Source organism: Clytia hemisphaerica, unplaced genomic scaffold (assembly GCF_902728285.1).
Source record: "Clytia hemisphaerica strain Z4C2 unplaced genomic scaffold, Clytia hemisphaerica genome assembly, whole genome shotgun sequence".
Classification (NCBI taxonomy): Eukaryota; Metazoa; Cnidaria; class Hydrozoa; order Leptothecata; family Clytiidae; genus Clytia; species Clytia hemisphaerica.
In genome coordinates this window covers 346402-359399 of record NW_027103638.1, presented here as the reverse complement: position 1 = coordinate 359399, position 12998 = coordinate 346402, and the positions used below count along the sequence as shown (strand labels likewise).

Here is a 12998-nt window from a genome sequence, read left to right as displayed (position 1 = left end):
GATATACTTACTGGATGTTTTGCCATTATAAAAACAATGTTTCCATGAAGAAAAATGGCCTAAACCAGTCAAAAAATCCAAGAACTTTAGCAGTAAGTTGGAAAAACCCATTTCTTGGTCGCCATCTTGATTCAGTGTTTTTCTCTACCTTTTCTCCGAAATCTGCTGCGTCACCACGTGATCAAAACATTACATCACCATATATCAAAAGAAAGCTTAGAACCTCTACTTTCCGTTTCTCTTTACTTCTACGGCTAGCAAAGAAGCCAATGGGAGAAATATAGCTTAGAAGATCACTATGTCAAAAAGACGACTATACTCGTCCGCCGGAACGTATGCTCGACGACTATACTCGTCCGCCGGGCTGAAAAGGTTAAAACGCTGTTAAAAAGGAACCCAACAATTTCGAGCTATCATATGCGATCGAACTAACTGAATTATACTTTCATCTCAATAAACATCAGACAATAAATCGAACACAATAACTCACAAATTCGAGCCCTGTTTAAAATAGTGTAAAAATAATAATATACATAACAAAATTTTATTTCAAAATGATAGATCTTATCGGAGTTTTTGATTTTTCTAAAAAAGCGATGCATTGTGGAATTGTTTCGGGGGCATTACAATCGAAATCTCTTAGGAATTCCTCAAGGAAATTCTATTGTAATACCCCCGAAACAATCCCACAATGCATCGCTGTTTTAGAAAAATCGAAAATTCCGATAAGATATATATTTTTCAATGTGATAATACTCAAATTCTAACCATTTCTGAAGAGTTTTGTCTTTTTGACTACGGTTGCCATCTCTCTCTAATTCGATCTTTATTAGGCCCTATTATTCGAATCGTAGAGGGCATTTTACACTACCTTTCACTTGGGGGTAAGTTTGAATTACAAAAATAATAGAGAGTTATAGAGGTTCGAATAAGAAAGATTTGACTATATTACTATAGGCGAATCTTTTGGAAAATTGGCATATAATAGTCTACAGCGAGTCATTTAAAAGTTTGCGAAAAATCAATTGAACAGTTTCGTAGAAATATAAAACTGCAAATTGTAAAAAAAAACATACCAAATAAAGTAACTATATGTTCATTAAATAATGGTATAATATATATGCAACTTAATATAACCAGCAAAGGTTAAGGAGAGACAACTTTTTAAACAAAACCTTTCAACGACATGACTTTATTTCAGTTAAAAGACACCCTTTTTTAAAATAGTTGAATTTCCCATTAGTTTTTATGCGATGCTATGAAGCCTTGAAACAAAGTGGCTTGTGTGTAAAAATAATTTTAAAGTAACTGTTGTTTACTACATACCAGCTTGGTGTAATTAAGCCAATAATTAGAGGCTGTACAAAATAATTGACAAAATTCTCTTAAAAATTGGAAAATGCTAAAATTGGAAAAAACCTTCTTCTCGTGCTAACTACAATATTGGAACTTGGAATTTGGAAAACTTATTCTTAATCTTTGACTATTTCACGTAACATCAGATTTATAAGGTCCATGTCTGCATCATGTGCAAGAACAATATCGTAGACTGATAAATAAGCGCTCAATGACTCCTCAACCTGAAATCGAAAAAAAAGCAAATAAATGTTGTGAGTCGTATGGTGTTATAAAATGGGTTTCTCATGTTTTGTTTAAGTGACATAATTTCCGCCATTATGGAAGCAAACGTTCGAATGTGTAGAGGCGATCTCTTAAGGCCTGTTTCCATCGGTCGCATATGGACGTGTGTACGTGTGCGCTCCTGTCCACTTAAAAGGGTTGTAAGTTTTCAGCAGAGAAAAGAGCACGAAAGCTCGCATTTTGTGTACAAGAAAATTTAATTCGTGATGGCTATATGCTATTTTAGGGGAGTTTCTAAACGTTGACCAAAAATGGCGATCACGACCGGCGACCAGATAAATTTGGGTTATCGAGTTTATCTGCTCTCTCGACCGTAGAGAATGTCCAAATCAAGTCCTCGGAATACTAAAAGTCGCAGTGGCCGATGGTGGTTGCCGATGGTGGTCACCATTTCTGGTCGATGTTTAGAAACTCTCCTATTTTAGGAAATTTTGACCTAGTGTGATCGATAGAAACACGCCTTTACGCAAATCGAACGTTCACTTTCATAAATGCAGAAATTACGTAATTTAACAAAACATGAAAATCTTTTATACTTAAATGGTTATTTCCGACCGGAATCGATAATATATTCTCGGTTGATTTATCGAAGAAGGCTTAATCGAATATTCTTACACAACTTTCTTATTAATAAGCTTTTTTGTTTTTGCCTTACTTATGACCATGTCACGAAACTCACAAGACTTTTGTACGTTTCATAACTCTACATGTTCCCATGTACTTGAAAAAAATTAGATATTGGCAATTCTTAAATTCGAAAGTGAGTTAGATCCCTTTAAATTTTGCCATTGGGCCAAAATATCCCAAATTTTAGTCCTTTTTCGAGCGATATTAAGAAAACCTTTAAATCAAGATTAAAAAATTAATGGTAGGAGGTCACATAGCTTTTTCTTTTCGCCCTGAGAGACCAGGCGGTTATCCTTCAGGAACAGAAAAGTTTCAAATTCGAAGACAAGCACTTACGTCCTTGTTTAGGAAGCCGATTTTGATGCAAGCTGTCATGTGATCAATGCCATCGGCCATCACTGGATCACCTAAAGTATCTCCCATCACCAAAACATTCTTACATTGCTATAATGAGAAAATAAAAAGCACTTACCAACACGACACTTACCAAAAAACTTTTGGGACTGTAAAAACTGTAGTTTTCCCGTTTCATATCAGAAACATGTTCAAATCAGGACGTTGTATCCCTTTTGTTATATTATGCTGATATAAAGAAAAAATGTTTTTCTTTGAAAAAGCTTGTAAGTTAAAATTGACGAGTAAGCAAACGATATCTCTCTTATTTAAAGACAAAACCTTTGAAGAAAGACCTTACAATTTATAATATTGGCTTTCCTACCCGGACTGGTATTAAGTCTTTTATATACCTGTAAATTGCACTTGTACACCGAGGCTGAATGTTATTGTAGCTAACAAATGAACAAGAAATGGTAAATAAATATGAGAGAACATACCTTGATAGAGTGGAAATAATCTTTGCTTTTATGAGAGGTTTCATGTTTGTTGAAAGTGTGAATTAGTTCACCATCCCTACCGTTCATTGTCCCCTGGAATGAAGAGTTTGGTTTTTCTGAAAATGTGGCTCAAACTCCAAGTAGCCAGATTACTATCAGATGATAAACCTTCCATTAATCGAGCTTACGCATTTCATTATGAAAATCAAGATAAATACAGTAGTTGTACAAAGCTCGAATCGAGCTCTTCGAGTTTTATTTTAGTCTGATGAAAGCTATTTTGGCGACTGGCTCTCTGAATCTCTGTAACTTAACAATTACTTATTTCTATTATTGTTGAAGTTTAGGTTATGGGTAGTTTATTGTATAATGTAATATCCAGCTATCAGTCAGTCAATAGTTGCGGTTTCAAAAATCAATTTTATTGAAAATTAAAACATGCTTGATGGTGGGCATTGGTATTAATAATGTTTTTGAATTAAAAAACAACCAATTATAAGAAAAAAGTCCAATGAAAATCCAGAAAACGGCGATTTCCGGCATATTTCCAGCATTTTCGGCCGGAAAAAATTTTTCTCAAAAATAGGACTCAGCCATGTTTTGGGCATTGTTAATACGCATCTTTAAGCAAAAAAATCAGAAAAAACCAATGATAAAATCTCGAGAAAATGCCAAAAAAACAGTTTTTCCGGCATATTTCCGCCATTTTCGGCCGGAAAAAAATGTTTTTCGAAAATCGAGCTCCGTCACTTTTTAGGAATTGTCATTTTACATCAGTGTGCAAAATTTCATAAAAAAATATAAAGTACACCTTGAGAAATTCAAGAAATACTGTCTTTCCGGCGAAAATAGGTTGTTCCGGCGATTTTTAAATAGTTCCGGCTTCAAAAATCTATTTTAATGTAAATTTGAACATGCTTGATGGTGGGCATTACTATTAATAATGTTTTTGAATGAAAAAACAACCAATTATAAGGAAAAAGTCCAATGAAAATCCAGAAAAACGGCGATTTCCGGCATTTTCTGCCGGAAAATTTTTTTTCTTTAAAATCGGACTCGGCCATATTTTGGGCATTGTTAATTAGCATCTTTGAGCAAAAAATCAGAAAAAACGAATGATAAAATCTTGAGAAAATGCCAAAAAAACATATTTCCGGAATTTTCGGCCGGAAATTAATTTTTTTTTTCTCGAAAATCGGGCTCCGTCACATTTTGGGCATTACCATTTTGCATCGTTGTGCAAAAAAATAGAAAAAACTAATGAGCCGATCCTGAGAAAAGCTGGCAACAGACGAACGAACGAACGGACAAGGGTTAATTTAAAGGACTACCTTAAGGTAGGTCCAAAAAACATACATTGCTGTCATAGGAGTAATAGTTAGCCACAAGTTTCAATTGTGGAGGTATTTCTGCTTGCTGTTTCATAATTTCTTCAATCACATCTGAAAAGATAAGAAAACTAAAAATGTAAATTATCACAACTCGAAAGCATCAGGAGAAAGGCTAGAGAAAGAGTCAATTTTTACAACTGTTAGTCACCAAAAAAGCCCATTCCTTATTACAAGTCACACCCGGTGAAAAACATATGTGAATTTCTGTCCAACCATCTTCTTTTAGGCAGAGCAGCATTTGCATTTCGTTCTTATTAGGACTCAGCAGCACTGCATACTGACTGGCATACTATATATACTGACTTATATATAAAATTTCAGAAAGATATACCTCCTACACCAGCTGATAGAATAAATATTGGAGTCTTATTTTCAGTGACCAAGTGGAAAAACTGGTCAGATCCATCCCTGTAATAAAAAAAGTGGAATATGAGATTTTAACATATTAAAACACAAATATAAGACTGTGGTAAAAACAGGACTAAATTATGTAGATTTGACCCATAACATCAAAATTAAAAGTTCCAAAAAATCTTTAAAGAAAAACAATGACTAAATATATGTGACATCCCAAGCAATTTAAAGTACCTGAAAATCAGACCGGTCTTAGTCCGGTATTACGAGCGGTCTAGTAGCGGTCAAATTTTTGTTTTAGATCGGCCTCCAGACCTTCTAGAAATGTGATCTCTAACGGTCGTGGCCGCTCACTAGACCGGTCCTGACCGCTCGTTGGACCGGTCTGGGCCGTTCGTTAGACCTGTCTAGGCCGCTAGTTAGTGATTTTTAGTAACAATTACATCAAGAAATTGTTGTAAAAGGATGTCAACCGAGCGATCGGGGCCGGTCCCCTAAACTCTTAGCGGCCTTTTGGTAAATTTTTACCGGTCATTTACCGGCCCTTAAAAGACCGTCTAAAGACCGGTCCCATTTTCAGGTACTTTAAATCGCTTGGGGAGTCACATATAAGGCACAAAATGACTTCCAAAAGATATTCATTGCAAGCATCAATCTTTAAGTTTTGTTACCTAAGTTGAACACTACTTTCTCTAACCATAGCAGGGAGCATGTGCCTTTTGATTCCAGCTTTGATTGCTACTTGAAAAGAAGAGTTGTACCTTAAAGAAATAATCAGAATGTCAAACTAACAAGCTATATGCTGAATGGAGGTCCTGAAGATTGATGTAAAAAGAAAATAGGAAAAAATGCCAACATCAGTAAGAAATGAGACTTAAAAACAAGTAAAACAGTAAAACAGTAAAACAAGTTCATAGCACTTCTGAATCATGATATTATCAAAAGTAGCTTGATTTTGTTATTAAGCATAACAAAATAGTATAACACATAACGAAACTTATGATACTGGACTGTAAAATACCAGTAAAGTGGTGGCTGGATCATAACAATAAAGTTTTCATTTGCATTATCATGGTCTATTACTGGTCAAAATTTCAACTTCATAGCACTTTCAAATCATGAGATATCATTAAATATGTTGATTTATTGACCCTATAATACATACAAAAGGTTAAACAGGTTACACGTTTTTTTTAAGAAACTAGTTTTACTAAGCAGCCTCAATGTTTCTTAAGGAATCGATCTTTTGAGCCTTAAATGTTTCTTACATGTTTCTAATTTTTTTTTGACATAATCAGCCTATTTTTCATGCAAAGAAAAAATAAATTGTTTTGATTGGAAGGTTCTTAAAAAAAACCGAATTGAAAAATGTTATTTTCCTAGTCTCAGCCTCAGCATGTTTCTTAGTTTTTAGGCATTCTGAGCCTCATGTTTCTTAAAAGTGTGTTTCTTAAAAAAAAAAACGTGGACTTGATCAAAACGTGGACTTGATCAAAACGATAAAAATTACTGGTCAAAATTTCAAGTTTGTTGGACTGTCTAATTTCATAATATCTTATCGGAAGCATGGTTAAATAAATATTTTAGCGTGATTTCCCTATCATAAATGGGAATATATCCCCAAAAAACGAAAATCTGTATTTCAAGGCAAACGAAAATTTTCTATGGGTATTGTTATTTTGCATCACTATGCAAAAAATCAGAAAAAACTAATTGGCCGATCCAAAAAAAAAGCTGATAACATACGAACCAACAATTTCAATTAAATTTAAAGGACCTCTGAGGTAGGACCAAAAAAATCAAGGGGAGAAAATAGCACAACTCCAATAAAAACTTGTGTGCTTCAAAATAAGAGGAGTAGTACATTTAATGTTTTGGCATTGTCCCCAATTTGTTTTATCTTTTTTTACCTACCATTGAATCATGTGTGGTAGTTTTTCAGCCTCAGTTAATGCCCTGTAATTACATAAAAATAAAAAGTTCGAATTAAAATTACATCTCACTACAATTAGCAAAATCTACAGGTAGGAATATTAGTTCTCCATATACATGTTGGTATGATCTGGTATGATGATGATATATATCAAAATGTCAGTGTCTATTGGACAGTAATTCTTTCTATTTACAATTGAAGTTTTACCACGGCAAATCTTTGCAGTAATAGTTGCACTATGGAGAATTAAAGCTGGAGGTGATGCCTACTTGGTATAACTTATGTTTTGTAAAAATTCTTAAACTCTTATTCATGATCGATTAAAAAAACCTGTACACAAGTGACTTTAATATTCTCAATGAAAAGGTTCTTATTCTTGTGCTCTCAAGAACACCTTTCCTAAGTTTGGTCTGTTTAAGAATAATTATATATCTTACGTTGACATTTCGATTGGAAAGTATTTTGCTTTTAATGCATTTAGCTGAAAAGAAAAATATTTAAAACAAAAACAAGTGATACTTTTATTGACCTACCTAACAGAAAACATTAAATTGAAAAATAAATTAAATTGAAAAAATCAAAAAAATTAGAAAAAACTAATGAGAAAAACTTGAGAGATATCAAAGAAACCACATCTGGTCACAAAAACAAAAAAGAATTTTTTTTCTTCCAAAATTGGTCTTTGTCAAATTTTAGGTATTATCATTTTACATATTTGAGCCAAAAGTCTAAAAGATTCTTCAAGCTAATCCCAAGAAAAACTGTTAACAAACCAATGGACAGACAAACAAACAAACACAGGGTAATTTATAGGACCTCCAGGTAGGCCCAAAAAGCTCATTCAATGAATTAAATAAGAGATTATATGGGTCCTATGTCACTTGCTTGACAGTGCATTTTTTCAACAGCCCAATTATTTGTCATTTGAATGAAACTGTCAAGCAACTGAACTGTCAAACAAGTGAAAATCCAAGTTGTTTGACAGCCCAGTTCCAGTTGTTTGACAACCAGTTGTTTGGCAATTACTTAATGATAGCCCTATTCTCTTTCTTATCCTTCACTCAAGTTTTTCTTCTATTGACACTTATGTTTTACTACTTTAAAATGAAAAGATCGGATAATGGATTAAAAACAGAATTTCTGAAAATCAGTAAGGCAACTAAACGGATTGTAAATACTGACTACCATAATTTTTAAACAACAGGGTTGTTGAAACAATCTAACCCAGTTGTGCGACAACTCTGTTCATGGATATTTTATATACAGTTTACATTTTACAGTTATCAATCAAATGTACTGTCTAAAAAATGCATTGTTGAGCAAGGGTGAATTTTCTGGTTATGTATTGATCCTTCCTCAACTACTCTAAATGAATATTCTACCTTCAAAAACGAATGGGTAATTTTTCAATCAATACTTGAACTTTAATTAAATCTTACCTCCTGGACGGCAGTTTCAGGGATATATGATGAATCGTCAATGACACCTGAAAGTTAAATGAAACAATGAAATCTTTGAATTCGACAGGGCATGGTTTAGAAGGTTAGTGCAGTGCTTTTGTTGCAGACTTCAACATTAGAACCTTTTTTCTGGACAGAATAAATAAGGTATGTAGTTTGCCTAAACAAACTAAGAGGGTCAAAACTAGCACCTCCCTGTGAAACAGTTATAGATATTATACATGTGAGAAGTTTTGTTGAATATAAAATCCAAACCATAGCTAGCATGAGCAGGCTGGCCATCAACAAAAGCCTTTGTCAGGGTACGATCAAAATCTGCGACAATCTAAAGAGACAATTTTAAAGAACTTCAAAATCTTGATCCAGAAGAATTTGAAAAATGTAAAGATATTACCTAATTTTTCTTGTGTCTTCTATCAAGTAGCTAATTTATAAATTAAAATAGTTAAATCAATAAACTAACCTGGACACCTTGTGCACCAGCTGTCACAAAAGCTCGTATTTTTTCCTTAATGGCTACTGGATCTTTGAAATGACAGAAGTCTTGATTCAAAATTTCAAGCTGTGAACAAAAGTGAAACATACAGATGAAGGATTAAAAAATAATGGATAAAGAACATATGATCCTTGGTTGCTTCATTTATGTATGGCTCATATCCCAAGAAGAGCTAAAACACAGAGGCACAATACACTTGAACACAACATAAAGACACATTCAATTGCTAAGTGAATTAGCTTTTCAAATCTGACTGAATGTAAACACAATTTCAAATATATCTGTTAAGCTTAAGCTTACTTACAATTTTATCTACTCGTTTTTGAATTTTAGCATTTCTTTCTTTTCGAGATCGAAGATAGTATAATCCCAATCCTAGAGTGGCTCCAACTGCTGTGGCAAGTATGAAAGTCCTTTGGCTCTGGACTGCTATCATTTCAAAAGGCTTCAGTATTTAATCAATTACTATCCTTATTATCTTAAATCCTAAAATAACAAATTCATTATCAAAAGAAAAAATATACAATTATGAATGAACAGCTGAGCAGCCGTGATATTAGGGTTTCTTTTTTACAGGATTATGATTCCAAATTTTCTTTGCTGTGATTTGATGATTTGATCAAGACTATGGTGTGATGCATTTCATGCTTTAGCATGGCTACATTTTGCTACTTTTGAGTGATGATCCACTTTTTGTGATTGTGATCTGTTGTGATAAGAAAAAAGAATGTGTTGGTGCGATAAGGGGTGCTGCCTGGGGAGTCTCAAGGAATCAAAAGAAATCTGAGGAGGGATTTTACTCCTAGTAAACCAAGAAATAAGACTCCCCAAGGGGAGAAGACATAACTTGGACCCCCCTATATGGACCCCAATATGGACCCCATTATGGACCCCAATATGGACCACATTATGGACCCCCTCAAAAATGGCGGGAAAGCATTTTGGTTGATTAAAGAAGCTTTATATTTGACCATCAGATCATTATTTTGTAAAAATAAGTCATTTTGTCAACATAAGGACAATAGAATAATTGATGAGAATTGTATCTCTAAAACTGCGCTTCCCAGTGTTTGCCTCTTGACAATAAATATTTATCTATTTATATCAAAGGCATCTCATTCGGTACAATTAAAATATTTGATGTAAATAAAGCTTGCAGGTATCCCAATTAAGTGCCCTGTCAATATTTTTTGTCGAAAAGTGTCATTTTGTCAGGAAAATGACAGGTAACGTCTTTCTCGTGGAAGAAACACGTCCTTTCAAAACTTGCAGTTATGTAATGCTCTGTTCATACGAAAACAAAAATAATAATAAAAGTACTATTTTCATATCTCTTAAACAGCTCTCTTGGAGCATTAATGTTTTCATTGAATCGCAATCTATATCCATTTGCACCGCCAGCATCCTATTGAGCATGAAAAAACACTTGTTGTAAATTGGTGTATACATACCTCATTTTTTTTGATAATGTTCTTATTTACATAACTTAAGTGTCATTTTTGTCAATATTTGGGATTGACGATTTGTCATTGAAATCTTCTAAATAGCATATACATCATTTCCATTGCATTTATTATTTTCATGTTATATATAAATTATATGATACGAGCGCGTTACAATTTTTCTGGTCTGTAATTTGTATGATCTGTGCCCACAACCTTGTTCCCTGCGCATTATCAGCTCTTTGATACTTACTGATAGCGCTAGATAATACCCTGGCATTGGCTAGTTTTCGAACGCGTAAGATTACGTAATTCAAAACCAAAACGTCAGATGTCATTTGTTCCTGGGTTTGAAACTATTGCATTTTTTTTTTCATTTGGATATACATATCAGGGTTCGAATTATAGCTTCGCACTTCGCAAAATGCGAAGTGAATTTTAGATTTAGCGACCCAAAAAGATTTTGTAACTCAAAAATGCGAAGTTAAAAATTATAAGAAAACACCTATTTTGCTACTTCTTTCATTTATTTATATTTTATTGCTTTGTGAACTTGCCATTTCGCTACTTTATTCAATCATTTATCTATTGCTTTATCAACTCATTCCTTGCTACTTTATTTACTCGTTTATCTATTGCTTTATCAACTCGCTACTTTGCAACTTTATTCATTCGTTTATCTATTGCTTTATCAACTCGCTACTTTGCAACTTTATTCAATCGTTTATCTATTGCTTTGTCAACTTGCTACATCGCAACTTTATTCAATCGTTTATCTATTGCTTTATCAACTCATTCCTTGCTACTTTATTTACTCGTTTATCTATTGCTTTATCAACTTGCTACCTCGCAACTTTATTCACTCGTTTATCTATTGCTTTATCTACTCGCCACTTTGCTATTTTATTCATTCGTTTATCTATTGCTTTATCTACTCGCCACTTCGCTACTTTATTCATTCGCTTATTTATTGCTTTATAAACTAGCAACTTTACTCACTCGTGTTTCTATTGCTTTACTCGCCACTTTAAAACTTCACTATTCTTTGCTTTGTCTATAATTTCTTACTTCAAGTCTTACTTTGCTTTTCTCGAGAAATGCATTGAAGATCCGCATTTTCTTCTAAACAACATTGCAAAATAATGAAAATGCTTCGCAAACAGTAAAAAAAATTTGCCTGCGGCACTGCTTTTTTACCTCGCTTTGCTCCAAAAAATAGCGAAGCTCCTAAAATTTATAATTCGAACCCTGCATATAATAGAAATCAAATATATTTTAAGATGAAAAATCTGAAAAACAGTGAGCAATGACCAAGAGGAAAAAGAAAAGGCAAACATGAAACTGGAACCCTGCAAAGACCAGTGTGAAAAACTCAAAAAATGTCCAAAAATACGTATTGAAAAATACGTGTCTAATAAAATATAGTAATAAAAAAAACAACAAAACTTATAACTTATTGAAAACTTTAATTAAATATTACAAATGAAATTTGTAACTGCGTCAGCAGTGGTGTTAACGAAAGGCGAGTGTCTCCGGTGCCTCCAGGACCTCGAGCCTCTCAAACACACCACAGCTGACCGAATCAGACTAAAAGAAATTTTTCTTTTTACATAAAAATATGTTTCCGAAAATGAAGATTTATTTTTCTCATATAGAAGCTCGCTCAAACGGGCGTAAAATCGCTTAGTTTCTGTGCTCATTCCACTGTTGGCAGAAAAAACGAGTGGTTGCATTGCAGTGTAGCTTTGTAACGTCAGAATTTTTTATGACGTATTGTTTTGAGAAGTTCCCCCTCTGAGAGGGGGAAATTGCATCAGCCAACACCAGGGTATTCTCTGGCGTCAATCAGTAACGTAAATAAAGCCTGGGATACACGGGGACGAGGTTGCTGTGCCCTGTGTCTAAGACACGTGTGACCTTATGTTCTAAAACATAATTTCAAAGTTATTTTTGATAATGAAATGATTTTATTTCAAGAAATACAAATAAATAGCCGGTCTATGAAATTAAACATGTGGTAACCATGATACAATTCGACAGCGTGGCGTCGTGATGTAATTTGCAAATTTTGGGGGGTCCATATTGGGGTCCATAATGGGGTCCATAATGGGGTCCATATTGGGGTCCATATTGGGGGTCCAAGTTATGTCTTCTCCCCTCCCCAAGCAATTTTAAGTACCTGGAAAGACCTGTCCAGACCGATTGGCCAAAAAGCAGTAAAATACCGGCTTTTTAGCAGCCTTTTACCAGTCAGCCTAGAGAAATGTTAAATTTTGTTTTCGCGCAAATTCGTCACATTATGTCTCGATAGCCTCATTCCTACGGAACTTATCCTTAGAGGCAATCGAGCAAGAACAATAGATAAAATCTTTATTTGGCTCTGTAGAAAAATTGCAAAATAGAAACTCGCTTAAATTCACAATACTGATTCTTTACCCCAAAACGAAACTTTTCTATTTTGTAAATCTTTTTTACACTTCTTTTCTCTCTACTTCCTCGCGGACTTTCCCAGCGTAATTTATTTGTGTGATGTTATAATGTTATTGTTCTCTTCTCAGATTACTGACAGCACTTCAATTGCTTACGGGATTGGACAATGGTTGACAAAAGATCGTGAGGTATACAACAATTTGATGACGCGCAACAAATGAAAGTTTATTTTGGGTGGCTTGATAACACTTGTAATTTCTTTATTTTTCTAGTGTATTTTGTTTTTTCGTTTTAAAAGAAGGACTATACGGTAGAAAATAAAGTTTTATACTATTATTTTTAAATTTGATATTTTAAATGCCTATTTTCAAGAAAAATTCGTAAGTGGGCA

General features: G+C 33.8%; 1 protein-coding gene across 1 annotated transcript; it reads right to left on the bottom strand.

The window, feature by feature from the left end:
* Positions 1-1466: 1466 nt before the first annotated feature.
* LOC136802733 (cytosolic 5'-nucleotidase 3-like) lies at positions 1467-9244 on the bottom strand. The gene is made up of 12 exons (XM_067059483.1): positions 9040-9244; positions 8703-8801; positions 8495-8564; positions 8219-8265; positions 7217-7260; positions 6761-6802; positions 5518-5607; positions 4824-4900; positions 4458-4543; positions 3102-3194; positions 2605-2712; positions 1467-1580 (listed from the first exon to the last, which is right to left on the bottom strand). Exons 1-12 carry the CDS (start codon positions 9169-9171, stop codon positions 1473-1475), a joined length of 996 nt encoding a protein of 331 aa, XP_066915584.1. The 5' UTR covers positions 9172-9244; the 3' UTR covers positions 1467-1472.
* Between the last annotated feature and the right edge of the window lie 3754 nt (positions 9245-12998).